Consider the following 18,203-nt stretch of genomic DNA (forward strand, 5'->3'; position numbering starts at 1 on the left):
AATTCTGCAAAGGAAACCTAATATGCTTCCAATAACAGTGGACAAATTTCAGTTCATCTGTGGTTCAGTCTGTGTTAGAAACACTTATTGGAAACATATGTGAGTGCTGAACAGGATTTAATATGTCCTGGTCTCAGGGGGGAAATGAGAAGAAAGGGCTGAGAAAGAGATGATCATTTAAATATTTAATTCTGATTATCAACTCCATGCAGTTATTGTTAACGCACATACTTACACAGGAAATCAAAAATCTGCTCTCAGCAAAGCTACTTAGTACCAAGAGAATCTAAAGACGCACATTTTTCCTCTTTAAAGTTGAAATAGGCAAAATGCCCTAAAATTGTTTTGTATGGAATTATATACATTATTGGGGCCCTGTGGGAGGAGATTAGGAGCTTGTTTCCACCCTGGCTGTGAGACTGTGACTGTTAAGCTGGCCATACACGTGGCGATCTAACGATGTTTTGTGCGACCATCAGTCGCACGAAACATCGTCAGATCCGCCACACACAGTCAGGGCTGAAACAGCAGATAAGGAGGTAGAAACAATAGGATTTCTACCTCTTTCTGCCGATTCAGCCCTGACGGCAGATTTTGGTCAGGCGCCTTCTATGGCGCCCGATCAAAATTTTCTAACCTGGCCGATCGGCGAGTCGTCCGATATCAGCAGCTTCCTGCGATATCGGTCGACTCACCGACATGCCATACACGCACCGAATATCGTATGAAACGAGGTTTCGTGTGATAGTATCGGTGCGTGTATGGCCAGCTCTAAGGTGAGTCTGAGGCTTAAGGATCACACTCCAATGCAGATAAGTTGCAACTGAAGGGAGGCACCCATGCCCATGTCTTTTAAAAAAGGCAGCAGGGGGTGATTTCAGGTTTGCATTTGTCAAAATATTGGAATAATTATCACAGCTATAACACAATATTATGCATCATACACTTCCCAAGTTACTTTCTCCCTTATTATTCTAGAACTCCTTTGCTATGTATCTATGGGTGTACCAGAGAGACTGATCCCCTAGTAGCCATCACCTCATGCTTACACTGCCCTGAGCCAAACAGAATAGTAGACTAGCCTACATAAATGCAAAAGCACTTATGGAATTAAGCTGGCCATAAATGGGCACAAAATTACATAATTAAACAAGTATATAACAAAAAGTAAATAAGAAAATAAATATATACTGAAATAAATAGCTGGATTGAAACTTACCAGAGCATTCATGTCCACTGCCTTTGTATCCTTGTTTGCATCTACATTTAAATGATCCCTGAGTATTGAGACAGTCAGCATTAATACTGCACTTATGAGTATTCAGCAGACATTCATTTATATCTGGAAAACAAAAAAGCCCAATGCATTTATGGATTTTCATTTGTACATAACAGAAGAATGGTTGCTTTATTTAAATGGTTTGCACCAGAAAAATACAGTGCAAGAAATGAGCTGCGAATATACCAGGGGTCATTTAGAACTGCAAATGCAGTTTCGCATTAAACCCCATTTATTAAATGTTCTTCCATTAAAATGCACTCTTTGCACTTCCATATAGATGTGCTCTACACCATTCAGTCCTTTATGCCTTCCTGTTCTTGAACTGCAATTGCATACGACACAGTGCATCTGTGTCAAAAGCAAACCCCTTTGAAACTGCAATGATGCTTGAATTTTTGGAAAAAACACTGCATTGGGGGGAAAAACATGGTAATTGCTCTTTGCAAAGAACTTGTGGATGTTAATGACCCCTATTATCTCCACTACAGTCTGTCACACTGTATTGCTATTTTATTTTCCAGTAAATATTGTGTCCATAGCTTATATTTTGTTAATTTAGTTGTGTAACTCTTCAGATATACTAGACTTTTAGTGCTGATTTAATTATTATTATTAGTAAGAGCTTGCTATTTCTTTTAAGATTGGCCACAATGTTTGCAAATAGAGGAAATAATGTTTCAAGGGGGGTTACATTCTGCATATTTAGCCCCTACCCTTAATTCAAAAAAATAAGGGGCTCAGAGGCACGAGACCCATGAAACTGTATTCAACACCTGGCTAAAGTGTGGACATGGATTAGGGTATAAATGTTATCTTACCAATACAGTCATATCTGCCATTCACATACTTTAATTCAAAACCATTCTGGCACTTGCAGTAGTAACTTCCAAACGTATTTACACATCTGCGGTTGATAGGACAAGAAGCTTTGCCAACAGCACATTCATCGATATCTGTGAAAAAATATTTTTGCATTTGAATTGGATGTTTTTTTTGCACTTGAACTGGTTTAATACACATATTTTTTTTCCAAACAATGAGGGACAGACATGAGAGAGAATTACCAGCTAATAAATTCATGCAATAATATGGGGTCATGTAATTTAATGAGTGTGTATGCAAATCTGACCACTTGGTTGGTAGCTGTAAGTTCCCAGGACAGAAAATTATTGCTGTGAAAATACAGAAGATTGGGTTTAACAGCAAATGCCATAGCTGCCAATCACTTGACTGCCTTACTTAACAGGATGCAGATTGTCATATTTTTTTTAAATCACTGGTATTGATTAAAATTTTATTGAAATGGTGCCCTAGAAACATTATTAAAGTAAATGCTAGCAGTCCTTGATCTTGTGATGTGTCTTCCACTTATTTTGATTGCCAACCTGCTCTTGGACTGACTTTTGGTTTGCTCTAGGATTCTACCTTGTTTATAGTATTTCTTGACCCATGTTGTGTCTATTAATTTGCATCTGAACTGTTTAAAATTAACATCACACATATGCACATAAATGTGTCATTTTATATAGTTAATGAATTTACAATTACCTCCTGAATTTTTGATCCCATGAAAATATCTGATTCATATCTAAAAAACCATGCACAGACAATTTCATAATAAGCTTGGATTCTATAGCACCGAGTTATCATGTTATTTGTGGATGAAAGCCTATCATTAATTTTGGTAAATAGAGGTTTATCTAACTGAAGGTTTATCTATGATACTTGGTAACCATACAAAAGAGGGTTATTTTTTTCTTTTCTTTCTGTTGTGACTATCTGTGACTATCCATGGACTGCTTCTGGGTTCTGCTTATTGGCTATATTAACTTTTTCTGCAGAACTACCAACACTACTTCTACTGCAATGAAGAAGAAGCAAAAATGCATGCTGCACAAACCTATGCAAGTTCTTCCATCTGGTCCCAGCTGCAGTCCACTTGAGGGGCACAAGCACCGTATATCCCCTTTGACTTGTTCGCAGCCGTACTGGCAATTTGCCATGGCACAGGTTCTTGAGTCTGAAAAACAAAATTTATTGCATTATTTGAGCATTTTAAGCCTACTAAGAAATAACATTAAATAAACACAATATAATTGTTTTGCCTCTAATAAGGATTAATTATATCTCAGTTAGGATGAAGTACAAGGTACTGTTTTATTATTATAGAAAAAAAGGAAATCATTTTTCAAATTTTGAATTATTTCTGAAATATTTTGAATTATTTGGAAAATAATAAATGGAGTCTATTGGAAATGTCCTTTTTATAAATCAGAACTTTTTGGATAATTGGTTTTCAGATAATGGATCCCACACCTGTATTAGATAAAAGCAACTGACAAAACAAAATTGACAAAATTATATAATGTAACCCAGATCTTGATCTCTGTGTTACAATTAAAGACAACAGCAGAAAGAAATTGATAAATGAGATACTAACTACTGAAACAATTTTAAAGAATAGTTGAAATGCATGCCTTCTTGTAATGGGAAGGTTATCATTTTACTCACGGAAATGTTGCCTGTTATAATATGTGCCAGTTTTCCCATTACATGGTATAATGCTTTCATGTTGACATCTGTAACATTTTTCTCGAAATTCCCATAAAATGAACATAATTGGCTATATAAAAGTACACCAGCAGAGAAAATGGAAATCACGATAACTAGAAACCTGTAATACACTGGAAAATGGACTTACAAAAGCAGATGTTAATTATCAAACCTAATCTGTTCAGGCTATCAAACAATATAGCAGACAGATGTGGAAAATGCCATTCAGGCCATTCACAGCAATCAAATTTTAGTCACACAATGACCCAGTCTGCATTGGGGAGAGAAAACTATTACTTTAGAAATATATCTTTTTAGATAGGCCTAATTTTGTTCTTTTTGCCTGTTTCAAATAGTCCCCATGTCTGGGCCTTTTTACGTATATGTAATATGTCATATTCTGCATGCTATTGTGTGCGACCTTTAAACAGTTTAAGGTGACTAAAAGTGTATTTTAGTGAACAGAGCTCATCTGGCCCCTTAGGCTGCCTGAGGAAAATAGCCCAGTTACCGCAAGCTACCACTTACTAAATCTCATTGCTATGTGCAAGTCTAGTTCAGGAAAGGTAAAGTGTGTTTCTTTTGGTAGATTATCCTGTACAGTTCTTCTAGGACACCCAAGGGACCTTTCAGCACTTCTTTTAATTTATTTGTGCCTGGACTAAAAAACAGCTTTTAGATTAGGTACTGTTTAGGTACTGTTAGCTCAGTATTACAAGCCAGCAATGTGACCAATGATTAGAAAGTTTCCATCTGTTGCAGCACTTTAGTTATTCACCATAATAAGCAATATCAAGGGAGACACAAATTTAATTGACGGTTAGGTGAAATACATTAGAACAGTGCTGTCCAACTGGCGGCCCGCGACCCCCCTCTGTGTGGCCCCCCACCTGTCTGGCTGCTTTGATGGCTTACTGTTGTGTAAGTTTTAAATAGTATCACTACTGTGATTAACTGGCCCCCTGCACTGCACACCTCAGATTCAGGCTGTAATCCCCCTGTATTGTTTTAAAATGTAATCCCCTGTGTTGTTCACACCTTTTAGTTTCTGCATTGTTCAACCCCTGCAGTGTTCACACCTCAGGCTCAGGCTGTGATCACCCCCATTGTTCCCCTGTTCACACCTCAGGAGCAGTAGAAACCCACAAATAATCCCTGCACACTACAAAAAGAACATATACTGTGGTGGTACTGCAATTAAAAAGTTTTTTAATATATAGTTATTGTGCAGACTGTAGGAGCAGTGCCAGCATTGTGTCACTGTATGCTGCCTGTGTGTGCCATACAGCATAGGGCAGGCAGAGTATGGCACACACAGGCAGGTTAGGGCAGGCAGAGTATGGCACACACAGGCAGGGTAGGGCACAAACCAGGCAAGAATGGCACACATAGTCAAAGTATGGCACACGCAGGCAGGGTAGGGAAGGCAGAGTATGGCACACACAGGCAGGGTAGGGCAGGCAGAGTATGGCACACACAGGCAGGGTAGGGCAAGCAGAGTATGGCACACACAGGCCAAGTATGGCACAAACCAGGCAAGAATGGCACACATAGTCAAAGTATGACACACGCAGGCAGGGTAGGGAAGGCAGAGTATGGCACACACGGGCAGGGTAGGGAAGGCAGAGTATGGCACACACGGGCAGGGTAGGGAAGGCAGAGTATGGCACACACAGGCAGGGTAGGGCAGGCAGAGTATGGCACACACAGGCAGGGTAGGGAAGGCAGAGTATGGCACACACAGGCAGGGTAGGGCAGGCAGAGTATGGCACACACAGGCAAGGTAGGGAAGGCAGAGCATGGCACACACAGGCAGGGTAGGGCAGGCAGAGTATGGCACACACAGGCAGGGTAGGGCAGGCAGAGTATGGCACACACAGGCAGGGTAGGGCAAGCACAGTATGGCACACACAGACCAAGTATGGCACAAACCAGCCAAGAATGGCACACATAGTCAAAGTATGGCACACGCAGGCAGGGTAGGGAAGGCAGAGTATGGCACACACAGGCAGGGTAGGGAAGGCAGAGTATGGCACACACGGGCAGGGTAGGGAAGGCAGAGTATGGCACACACAGGCAGGGTAGGGCAGGCAGAGTATGGCACACACAGGCAGGGTAGGGAAGGCAGAGTATGGCACACACAGGCAGGGTAGGGAAGGCAGAGTATGGCACACACAGGCAGGGTAGGGCAGGCAGAGTATGGCACACACAGGCAGGGTAGGGCAGGCAGAGTATGGCACACACAGGCAGGGTAGGGAAGGCAGAGTATGGCACACACAGGCAGGGTAGGGCAGGCAGAGTATGGCACACACAGGCAAGGTAGGGAAGGCAGAGCATGGCACACACAGGTAGGGTAGGGCAGGCAGAGTATGGCACACACAGGCAGGGTAGGGAAGGCAGAGTATGGCACACACAGGCAGGGTAGGGCAGGCAGAGTATGGCAGGTTTTTGCTGTACTACAACCATTAATATGGGTATGGTCATGTGATAACATGGGTGTGGTTTCAAGTGGGTGCGGTTTAAAAAAGGGGAGTGGTCAAAACTGGCTTCCATTATTGGCCCTCCACCACGTAGGTCGGAAAAATTCCGGCCCTCGGTACCACAGAAGTTGGACAGCACTGCATTAGAATATACTCCCTTTGCCTACAAAGTTTCGTATTCCATGAGATGAAGCTTAGAATGTTCATTTTTGTGATAGTCCCCCTTTAATATGCAGAAGCTGTATACAAACTGTAGGGTGTGCTGCAAAGAAACAGAAACACATTTGTTTGTCAATAAGAAATGTGTAATACTTACTTGAACAAGATCCATCTGGCATGAGCATGTAACCATTAAGGCAGTAGCACTTGTAGCTGCCATGAGTGTTCATACATCTGTGTTCACATGGCCGGGGTTTCAGACCACATTCATTCAGATCTGCAAAAACATTTTGTCAAAAGTACGTACTTACAGAGTTTTATGTGGTTAGTTTGCCAAGAGTTCAGCTTTAGTTCATGTGGCTTATAAAGGCTAATCTATCATCTATCTATCATCACAAAAAAATGCTTCAAATAATAGAAAAAAACACTTCTCAGTTGTGACATTTGCAGAAAAACAATATACATATAAATAGCCTCCAGGTCTTTTAATCAACTACACCTGCAACATTGTCTCATAAGTCAAAACCAGCCATATATGAAAAAAAATTTAAAAAAAAGGGAAGGACAACACTACACATTGATACTAATGGTCAATTGCCTGAATGCTGACAAGAAGCAAATACAGATTCAGCACTTATTAGGACTTAAAAAAATCTCATTTGTATTTATTAGGGCTTGCACTGAATCCACTATTTTGGGATTAGTTCGACCCCTGTGTGAATTCTAATTTGCATATGCAAATGAGACAAAGGAAGTGTGTAAGGAAACCGCGCACACAGCTTCTGTGTTTGTGTGGCAAAAAGTCACATGATTTTAACGATTCGGATACGGTTCAGCCAGGCAATTGGATTTGGCTGAATCCGAGTCCTATTGAAAAAGGTCGAATCCTGCAACCCTAGTATTTATTATGTATAATGCAAGATATACAGGAACACAATGCCAAGGGTTGAACATAATTTAGTTGCCACTAAGCATTAGTAGGATATGAATGGAGGACTGCTGAAGGACAGCAAAATAGTTCTAGTGCTTCTGTATTACTGTATGACTCACAGTGGTTTATTAATAGAAAGCGTGACAGTTTATATAAAGTGAGTGTTATTAGATGCATTTGGTGTTCCATGAATCCAGAATCAAAGCAATTGTAAGGCACATATATAAACAGCTAACTCCACTTCAAGCATCTGCTCATTGTAACCTTGTTCTCTACCCGTCGTTTATATTATCTTTGTATTATTAATATTCTATTAAATAAACATATTGTAGCTTGTGAAGTGTGATTTAATGAGATCCTTGTTATGGTGTTATATATGTAGCAATGTTATAAATGGGGTTACTGTTGATATATGATATTATAAAACAGATTTCATGATTTGCAGCCCTCCATACTCTTGATCAACAGCTCTAACCAACCGTAATCTAAAAATACTTGCATTTTAACAACCAAAGTGCTGCACTCTTTACATTGCACTATAATACTAAAATCACATCACACTGGACAACTTAACTGCAGCAAATGAATGATGAATGTGTAGGGACCCATAGGGTTAAGCTCCCTATGGCTTTACTTCCCTACCTATTCTTATCTGTCTGGGTACAGATCAGGCCCAGTAGCCACTTCCATCCAAATTAAAGTCGGGGACAGGGCCCTGTGAAGGAGGAAAAGACAGCATAGCAATATATGTAATAGCACCCTCTAGGAGGTGTGAGTTCAGACAGAATTATATAGAAAGAGCAGCCATTTGCTCCATCAAGGATAATAGCAAAGAAGTAGTCTTCCTAACAGGCATTACTGGCCTTAGGTTAGGGACACAGAAGTGCTAGGGAAATAGGTTAGCAAATATGCCTTGCCCTAACCTCCAAAAGAGCATGGGACTATGCCGGTGAGCTTTCCTACCTATCACACTGTTGGTGTTCTACCTGCCCAACCTCTTGATGAGAAGGGATATCCAGGGGAGCATCATATTTCTGCTATTGATCCATTTTACATCAATTGTATAACTGCATACTGTTCTGCATCTATTGCATGAGTATTGATAACCCTGCATACCATTGTCTTGGACAATAAAGTACTATCCCGCTATTCTGCAAGAGCTCCTGGCGTCCTATTACTTCAATCTATCGCACAACACCAGTGTGAGTTGCAGTTCAACAACACCATCTAGCCCCTGACATAGCTCCCATATAGCGGAGGCCCATCCTGGGAAAGGGGGTTGCATGTAACACATGCTCTAATGTCCCACTAGCCTGGTAATAATACCCCTATTAAGCCAAACAAGAGTTACAAATGAATTGCATCCAATATTGCAAGGAACAGATTGACATAATGACAATTCAATGGCAGCTCATTGCACAGCACTATTAAGCATGCATGGGAGGGGAAAGCAACCCATTGTAAAATTTTCATTAAAGAACCAGTCCCATCATTTATTGACCCAGCCATCACTAAATACAGCATGCATAATCAATACATTTTCAAGCCAATAAGGTTAGCTGTTTATCCTCCTATTGGTCAACTAAACTATATTTTTAATTCAATTTGGCTGGTTTACTTTATTTTAAATAAATATCCCCAGTTCTAACCAGCCCCAAAGGTTTTATGCCAGGGAGCTTGTGCAGGCAATATCATCTTCATTTTTATTTCACAGAATTCTGAGTGTCTCCATTAGGAGCAGAAGATGTGAAAGTAATTTACTGCTAGTATTTTAGTCGACATTTTTGGCAGATTCATTTTTCCACTCACGTACATTAGACTTATGTTCAGGTTACATTATTTCACAAGGCTATAGCAGCAACACAGTGCTTTATAGAGATTATACATTATTTTCCTGCCCCTGTGGAGCTAGAAGTCTAAAGTCCCTTTATCTCACACTATGGTCAGTATTAACAGGAACCAATTAACCTGCCTGTATATTTTTGAAGTATAGGAGGGGACTGATGTACCACAGGAAACCCACAGAGACACAGGGAGAATATACAAACTCCTTGCAGTGCCCAAGCTGGAATCCAACTCAGAACCCCTTCACTGCAAGAGAGAAGTGCTACCCACTAAGCCACCATTTAATAGTGGTAATGGGTGATAATGAATACCTTGTTACTGGCACAGAGATTCAGATATCCATTAATGATAAGACACAAAGTGGTGATGTAGCTTGAACAACTGTAGGACTTCATTCTCATTTTCTGTAGTCTTGTTATTGCTTATCTCAATGACAGTTTAGAGGTCAATCGCTTACACTTACCTTCTTATTGGAGCCTCCAAGCCACTCATACTAAAACTTTACTAGCTTATTCTCTTATAAACTTACTATGGAATCTGTCTTGTAAACAAGAAAAAAAATTGTGACTGTCGTGGGGATCAATTTATTTCACAGTTGTAGGCCTATGTAATCATAGTAATCAAAAGACACTTACAAGGCTACTCCTTATAAAAAGGAAAGTCATATGGAGTAGATGTGTGCATCTGACAAGCCACAATTATAAAAATACTGCATCTCTAGCAGAATTAGGCAAGGACCTTCCTTCCCCATTTCACTAATGGCCTAGGAATCACTGGCCACTTACACACCTGGATTGCATTAAAAAAGATTATGGTCACAGTTTGATTAACTGACATTAAAAATATAAATACAATACATAACTATAAGCTATTAAATAACAGGTATAATTTATATACATAACAATAACATAAAAAATAGCATAATTATTAACAATTATATTAGATTAAGTCCTAGGTCCTTGGCAATGGTTAAAATTGCATGGCATTCATACCGGGCCACCAGCCACCTTCTCCTTCATCATGGTGGTTACATTCTAACTACATATAACATGTCACCTCCCAGATACCCACAGCTGTTAAAGAGGGAAATTCATGCCATGTAAAAGCAAATAAATGGCCTGAACTTAATAAACTTGGCATTGAAAAACACTATCTCTATTGCCAGGGACTTTTCAACCGTGTGTGACAACAGGCTTAACCTTTCTAGACTTCCTTACTTGCCTAATATCCCTTTGCATATACCTGTATCCCACGATTCTCAAAGCTAACACAATGGGTAGCGATAAGCTAATCTGTCCCGTTTGGCTTCACCATAAAGTTTGCAAAACGGCAAGAAAATTTGCGAAACAGCAAAAAAATTGTGAAACTCATTTGTTGTGTGTTTTTTTTCGCCCGCGAGTACTATATCCACCAGTACTATATACTTAGGACTTGCATCTAGTATCCATTATAACTGTAAAACTACATTTGAAATAGAACCCTTTTGGCACCTGAAGTCTCTTAAGGTCATATATAGATATTTTGATATGTAGAATACAGTTAACAAATATTTTTTGTTTTTGAAAAAAGACCTGTTAAGTGCTGTATTTTACCCTCATCAACATGAACCATTAATCATTTTTTAAAAATAAAGTGTTAGAAGCAAATTTTCAAGAAAAAATAGCATTTGATTTAGCCTGTGTGTGTTTCCTGCACTGTGTTTAAACATGTACTCTTTTCCCAAAGCTTTTTTGTGATGGATTATCAGTCATTTAGAAGCCCCAGTTTAACATTCCTTTGCATTACAACAGAAGCACAAAGATCACACTGACAAGAAATGTTAACTATTAAATACCTGAAGGCATTTAGAACACACTGTAATGAACTATACAAAAGCTAAGCAACATCAGCACATAGATAATACTGAACATAAACTGTATGTTACAAAGTTTACATGATTGAACATTTTGGCTTTACCAAGAATAAAACAATATTAATATGGTTAGACTGAACAGTGGCACAAGTACAGTATGAGAGGCATGGGAACATACGTTCACTCATTTTCCCCCCAATATGCCATTAATTACATTTTTTATATCAGGTCTGTCAAACATATTCTCAAAAAGAAAGAATATTTCTTACATAATGAGGATCTCATCAGGAAAGAAGGTGGTGGTTATATTTTAAATTACTGCACTATAGCACACTATGCACTAGAGCATACAAAGATAGCAGTTACAGACACTATTGGAGAGCTCAAGTACTTCAAGATGCTGGGAGAAACAGTAGTGTCAATGACATAAATAGGGATGAAAGGTAAACTGGCAGGTGGCCACTATGAGTAGGCCTCAGGGCAAGTGGAATAGCTTATATAGAGCATTAGTTGGCAATGCAGACCCTTGATAGCGCTTAGTGCCTGATGGTAGATAAGTGCTATATTGAGGTAAGAGATGATCCAGAGAGTGTACCCATAGGCTAATGGAAGATGGGAGTATGGGATGCATATGTTTTACCACCAGTGGTTAACATTAATCCTGGTAGAAATGTAACTTCAGACACTTTGTTGCTTGCACTGGAGAAGATTGCACTGTGACAAAATGTCAAGTCTGCCATAGCCCTGCTAAAGCAGGAAGTGAGTGTAAATAATCTAACCATATAGGTGAGAGATACCCATTTCTGCTTATATTGAATTCTAGAGAGGGACTGTATTTGTCCATTTTTTGTAACTAATTTTTATTTGTACTGTTTAGGAACACTCCAACTCTCTATTCACTTGTATAACATTTTAAGGGCATATTTATCAAAAGGTGAAAATAGTGTGAACTTTTTGAATGGAGGGCTGTGAAATTTCTCCTGGTGAACTGGGACAATCTGCATTTGCACCCTTTGCAAATGTGCTCATAGTCTGACAGCCCATATAATTTGATTGAATTAGCCGATATCGACCACCCAAGGTGGGCATATCAGAAGACATGTCTCATCATGTTTGTTAAGGTGGCCATAGAAGACACTCGGTGCGTCTGTCAGATGGCAGGTGTTTGACAGCTAAAAAAATGCAGAATTGCTCCTTGAATTCAGAAAGCATGTTACAGCTATAAAGTGCCAGTCCTGGCACTGTCACATGTTTCCTCTCAATTCATTAGATATGGTGGGGTGATTTTGTCCCATTTTCAGCTGGCTATACCATCATCCTTAAACTGGGCACCTGTAAACTACACACATTGCATGGTTATATTTTTGCGGCTGTGTGAAGTCAGTTCTAATCACCCATGCAGCAAGGCCATTTTATTGGTGCCATTATTAAATATGATAACATCCTATTTGCTGCAGAGATCACTGCTTTCTTTACCATAGATTTCAGAGAGTCCCATTTGCCATAAAGATGAGGATATTGCTGCCAGTTTTATATAAAGGACATGTCAACCCCCAAAATTATTTTTGCCTAATAAAAGAAAACATAATTCTAAGCAACTTTACAATATGAATTTCTTAAAAATTATTAGTGCTTTAAAAGTTATTTGTAAATGTAACTGCTGTTGAAAGCAGCATTTGCTGAACTCCTGGTTGTTACTTTTTGAACAATGTTGCAAAGGTCAGTCTCCTCCAGCAAGGCAGGTCTGTCACTCTACTGCCTTGTGTTACATTGTTTTAAATGGCAGAGCCACCAGGGCAGAGAACAGGAAAGTACAGTTGGATACTGTTTTAATAGCAGATATAGAGCAGTTATATATACAAATAACTCAAACCATTACAAATATGTAATGAATGAATGAATACAGAAGTACACTAACTTGCTTAGAATACAATGGGAACCTATGCAACTCATCTGTTATTTTCTATGTAACTTGTGCCTTTTCCTCTTTTTTCCAGCTTGAATGGCTGCCCCCATGGCTACACAGCAGCTTATTTATATAAACTATAGTAGGGTTTCTGAAGCAAAAAACTAAATTGGTTATTGCACCAGATTCTGACACTTATTTGAACTGAAAACACACTGAAAACTTTAGCTCATAGAGTTTAAAAGTATATTTGTGAAATTAGCAAACAGCAGGGTACACAAATTTTGTACACAGATTATGTACATAAATATATAATATTAAATCATATTATATATATTCAGAAGAGTGCAGCTGTATTTGGTACTTTTAAAGATAAATGAAAACAAAGTTATTGTTTGGTATCCTGTCATGGGTTCCTTAGAAATGTTTCTTATTAACCACAAATATTAGGATTCATTTATTAATGCACTGTACCTGTTCAACAATTGCATTCAATTTATACTCACTCAGCCTTCCCTATGTACCATATTGTATTGATGTTACTTTATCTTAGTTGTCATTCTGGACTTTGTTATAAAGGCAATCCAACCTGTTCCATTGTACAAGTATTCCTCTGGCACATTTTTAAATACATAGGAAGTGAGTGATGTACTGTATGTGTATATTGTTAAGTAGATAAACACAATGTCTCCAGGAAACAAAGGCATTTATATTGCTATGCATATATTATCAAAGAGACAGTTCACCAGACCAGAAATAAACATCCAAGTGCTTAGTGATTAGGTGTATACCTAACTACCACTTTTGAAGAAGAAAGTCTTCTTGACTACTGAAATACTGAGTGATATTTTCAGTGTTTTCTCTTTGCCTATGCTTTCTTATGTTCATAGTAAGGCATATACAGTAATTATGTCCACAAGAACAGTGAACAACTTTTACCTTTCCCTGCAGTGAATTGCGCATAACACCATTTTCATTAAATGTAATGACACTCTCATGCATCCATATTATTGCTCTCTGTGCCACTTTACCCTTGCTGCCTTTCGTTATGGGTTGGGCACTGCTGTGTATAGTGACATATGGGTACACTGGATCTACCACCACATCCTAACCAGACAGTAGTTCCAGGGTTTCCTATGTGCCCTGTATGAACAGATGCAGCTCACTTGCACCTAAAGAATCAGTTGCAGATGCCACTTCCATGCATGACAGACTTCTAAACAATTGTGTCCAATTTTCAGTGAAATGCACACAGTTGCATTAATTTTGCCAAACCGGAAGCAGTTGCTCCAGACACAGCTCAATGGCATCAGTCGCAATGCTTGATAGAGGCAGCAATGATCCTTACATTGTGGGAAAAACACATGGAATTATACTCAAAATTGCACTTTCCTCACAGCACATGCAGACTAAAATAAGCCCTAATGTCTCTTTGTACAGGTTATGAGGAAGACGTTTTCTATGCTTTCGATTACATTGAATATGAAATATTTAAAATTTTCCATTTATTATTGGGAACACATTTACTTTTAGCAAGTTGAGCTAAAATGACAAACAGCTAAAAACATTTTCCAAACATTTTTGCCATATGGTGTAAAATAAGATCACAAAATATGAAATATCCAACCATATGTTTGCATTGAATATATATATCTACACTCACATAATAACAGCTGTGTGTGTTATGTGTGTGTGAGTGTAAGGTCATTTGCACTTGTAACCTCTTTTAACCTTCTCAGACAACAAGCATGAAGGGTGGAAGGGTGAGCACATTCCAACTAACTTAATGAAGATTTTAGAAAAAAAGGTGTTCCTGCTCTGATGGAAAGCTTATTATACTTATACTAAATAGAGAGCTTTTGCTCTGAGCCAATATCACTCTAATAGCAAAATTAAGGTGCTGGGCTTTAAAGACACAATATGTATCAAAGACATGGCAAAGCAATGTGGAAGAAAAGCATCCCTCTTGGCAATTAGGTTATCATGGTTGTATGCATGTGAAAGGTTAGATATCCTCTCCATTCCCTATACCAGTGCTGTCCAACTGGCGGCCCGCGGGCCCCCCTCTGTGTGGCCCCCCACCTGTCTGGCTGCTTTGATGGCTTACTCTTGTGTAAGCTTTAAATGGTATCAGTACTGTGATTAACTGCCCCCCCTGCATGGTTCTCACCTCAGATTCAGGCTGTAATCCCCCTGTATTGTTTAAATATGTAATCCCCTGTGTTGTTCACACCTTTTAGTTTCTGCATTGTTCACCCCCTGCAGTGTTCACACCTCAGGCTCAGGCTGCAATCACCCATATTGTTCCCCTGTTCACACCTCAGGAGCAGTACAAAACCCACAAATAATCCCTGCATACTACAAAAAGAACATATACTGAGGTGGTACTGCAATTAAAAAGTTTAATATATAGTTATTGTGCAGACTGTAGGAGCAGTGCCAGCATTGTGTCACTGTAGGCTGCCTGTGTGTGCCATACACACAGGCAGCATAGGGCAAGCAGAGTATGGCACACACAGGCAGGGTAGGGAAGGCAGAGTATGGCACACACAGGCAGGGTAGGAAAGGCAGAGTATGGCACACAGGCAGGGTAGGGCAGGCAGAGTATGGCACACAGGCAGGGTAGGGCAGGCAGAGTATGGCAGGTTTTTGCTGTACTACAACCATTAATATGGGTATGGTCATGTGATAACATGGGTGTGGTTTCAAGTGGGTGCGGTTTCAAAAAGGGGAGTGGTCAAAACTGGCTTCCATTATCGGCCCTCCACCACGTAGGTCGGAAAAATTCCGGCCCTCAGTACAACAGAAGTTGGACAGCACTGCCTATACTAAGAAACTTTGTATGTATCCATACCATGGAGTTGTAGTTCTACATCTCTAATCTGCAGTCCAAACAAAAGGGTAATTGTACAAATACAGTTTTAATATTTTTCTCCTTGTATTCCCTTGGGTCTTTTTCAACAACATTTTAAAACATGAGCATTTCAATAAAGGGAAACAGAAAAAAGATTTTCTCAATATGAAGAAATAAATGGTAAATTTGCCAGTCCAGTCCAAAAGTGAATTCAATTCTGCTGTTATAGGCATTACAAACAGGATAATTAGGCTTCTTACTACTGGGTCTTATAGCTGTATTTAGGTCCAGTGCCATCCTGACAAGAAGGAACCCATTCCCCACAGCACCTGAAAGGCTTCCCCCTAAAGCTGCCCCCTAGAAAGCTGCCCCCTAGATACAATATGAATAGAAATACAACCCTGGCCCTACTACTGTATGTGTGCAGTTTTACTATATATTTATGAGTTTGTGTAATCTTCCTGGAGTTCCTGTGAGCCTTTAAAATAGTTTACATTGTCCCAATTACTTTGTAATTACTGATTGATTGCAATGGTATTATTAGTACCTGTGTTAGTAAATGAGCCCTAATTTGGTAATACATACTGTACAAAGGCCTAATATTATACTGCATACCTTGATTGCAGTTCTTTCCAGTAAATCCAGGAGTGCATTTGCATTTGTTAGGTCCCACGCATTCTCCATGCTTGCAGCCTTGCTCACATACAGCTGAGAAATGAGAAAATACAAATAAATTCATAAAGGCAGAAAACACGGCAACATGACACTATGCCGTGGGGTTCAGTCTGTTTACTATGGAGGCCTATTTTCTGTGACCCCATCTGATGATTTACTTCTTATATCACACGAAAGGTCCCCTTTAAAGAGTTTAAAAGCTGTCCAATTCTCACCATGTTACCCCAGGATTTATTTACTGCTCTTCTCATAGGCATACAATCAAATACACTGCAGCAGTACATTTAATTCCTTTGTCCAAACTGCCTCTGTAGGCCACAGAACAGATTTTTTTCTCCACCCAACCTTATGCTACAATACAATACACTGACATTTATTTGCATATTAAAATAAAAGTGCTTTGTTTTAAAAAGGGCCATCAATGGTGCATCTGTGAATTCAATATTAATTGGAATTTGGAAAAATATTTCAGTAATTAATCTATATAAAAGCATTGTAAAAGTCATGAATCACCTTCGCATTGTCCTTTTCGGTTTCTCTTCCAGCCATAGCAGCATTCGGTTTTGACACCATATCGACATAGTCCAGTTGTGCTTGGAGATGATATGTGCTGCCGGTGACTTCTAGGGACGTAACAAAATATGAGATGTTTATTTTTATATATATACTATGGGAATATTCCTACACCATTATTTTGTTGCCAAACATGTATTACAGTTGTATCTCATAATAACTATATGTAAAAAAAATATTGTAAAAACTTATGCACACTGTATTGTTGGCTGGCCAAGAGCCATGATTATGATATTTGCACCTTGCTACAGGGCATTTTAGTTATTTACACAAGCATATTTTATATTCCAGCTGAAAGGGCCATGCTGAGAGCTAAAGTTCTGGGACAGCTGTACTGCCAATGGTTCCCAGTTCTACAAATAACAGATATTGATATATTATAAAAGGTTGAGAGCTGATGATGTTTTCTATTCAGAGAACAAGTCCAGATGTGCAGTTGATTTTTTTGTTATGATGAAACCAATGAAAATGTGAGCAAAATCTGTAAATAAACTGTAAATTAATAAATGCTAGTCATTTTTTAAACAAACATACCACAAAAAAGCCTGTCAAGTTTTACAGCCTTTAGTTATATGTGTAGAATAGCTGCATTTCTTACCCACATCACCCTAGGGGTCTACCAGCTGTTTCTTAAATTTACGTTCCTGACTCCTTAACCAGATGTCCTTGCAATATCTAAAGGTGCACATGTGACTAAGCCTATCCAATTTAGCTGGAACTGTAAGCTGGCATATACTATAATGACTTTTGTAACACATACTTTGTGCAGCCTTGTGGTGTGTTCTTATGTTTCGCTGGTTCCCATCAAATGTGAAGTAATACTTTGTACATTGGCTGGAATTTGATAGCACAGCAAATGCAATTTGAATGCAACCACTTTATGGGCTGTATAAATAAATTTATAAAATAGGGTTTCCAAAAGCTATATCTTTTTGGACACATTTTGGCCAAAATGATCTGTAGTGAAGCAGCTTGCATACCCATTTGGGACTCCATAAGGAGGGGAAGGGTAAAAAGACCTAGGTGCTTTCCCCTGTAAGCAATATAACCAGGTTTTTGCAGCCCCCTAACCTGATGTGATTGTGGCATGCTT

At 39.1% G+C, this 18,203-nt stretch overlaps 1 protein-coding gene across 2 annotated transcripts in view; it reads right to left on the reverse strand.

Moving 5' to 3' along the window:
* The window catches only part of egfl6 (EGF-like-domain, multiple 6), a 44,992-nt gene that overhangs the window by 18,768 nt on the left and 8,021 nt on the right, over positions 1–18,203 (reverse strand). The window contains exons 2-7 of one of the 2 annotated variants that reach the window (XM_002933812.5): positions 17,051–17,160; positions 16,478–16,570; positions 6,632–6,751; positions 3,183–3,302; positions 2,101–2,235; positions 1,220–1,342 (exon numbers count right to left, since the gene is read on the reverse strand). In XM_002933812.5, the coding sequence (XP_002933858.3) occupies positions 1,220–1,342; positions 2,101–2,235; positions 3,183–3,302; positions 6,632–6,751; positions 16,478–16,570; positions 17,051–17,160 (701 nt within the window). Of the gene's footprint in view, positions 1–1,219; positions 1,343–2,100; positions 2,236–3,182; positions 3,303–3,793; positions 4,707–6,631; positions 6,752–16,477; positions 16,571–17,050; positions 17,161–18,203 lie in introns of those variants that run through there. The other variant, XM_012957625.3, reaches the window with a different exon arrangement.

This window comes from Xenopus tropicalis, chromosome 2 (assembly GCF_000004195.4).
Source record: "Xenopus tropicalis strain Nigerian chromosome 2, UCB_Xtro_10.0, whole genome shotgun sequence".
NCBI lineage: Eukaryota > Metazoa > Chordata > Amphibia > Anura > Pipidae > Xenopus > Xenopus tropicalis.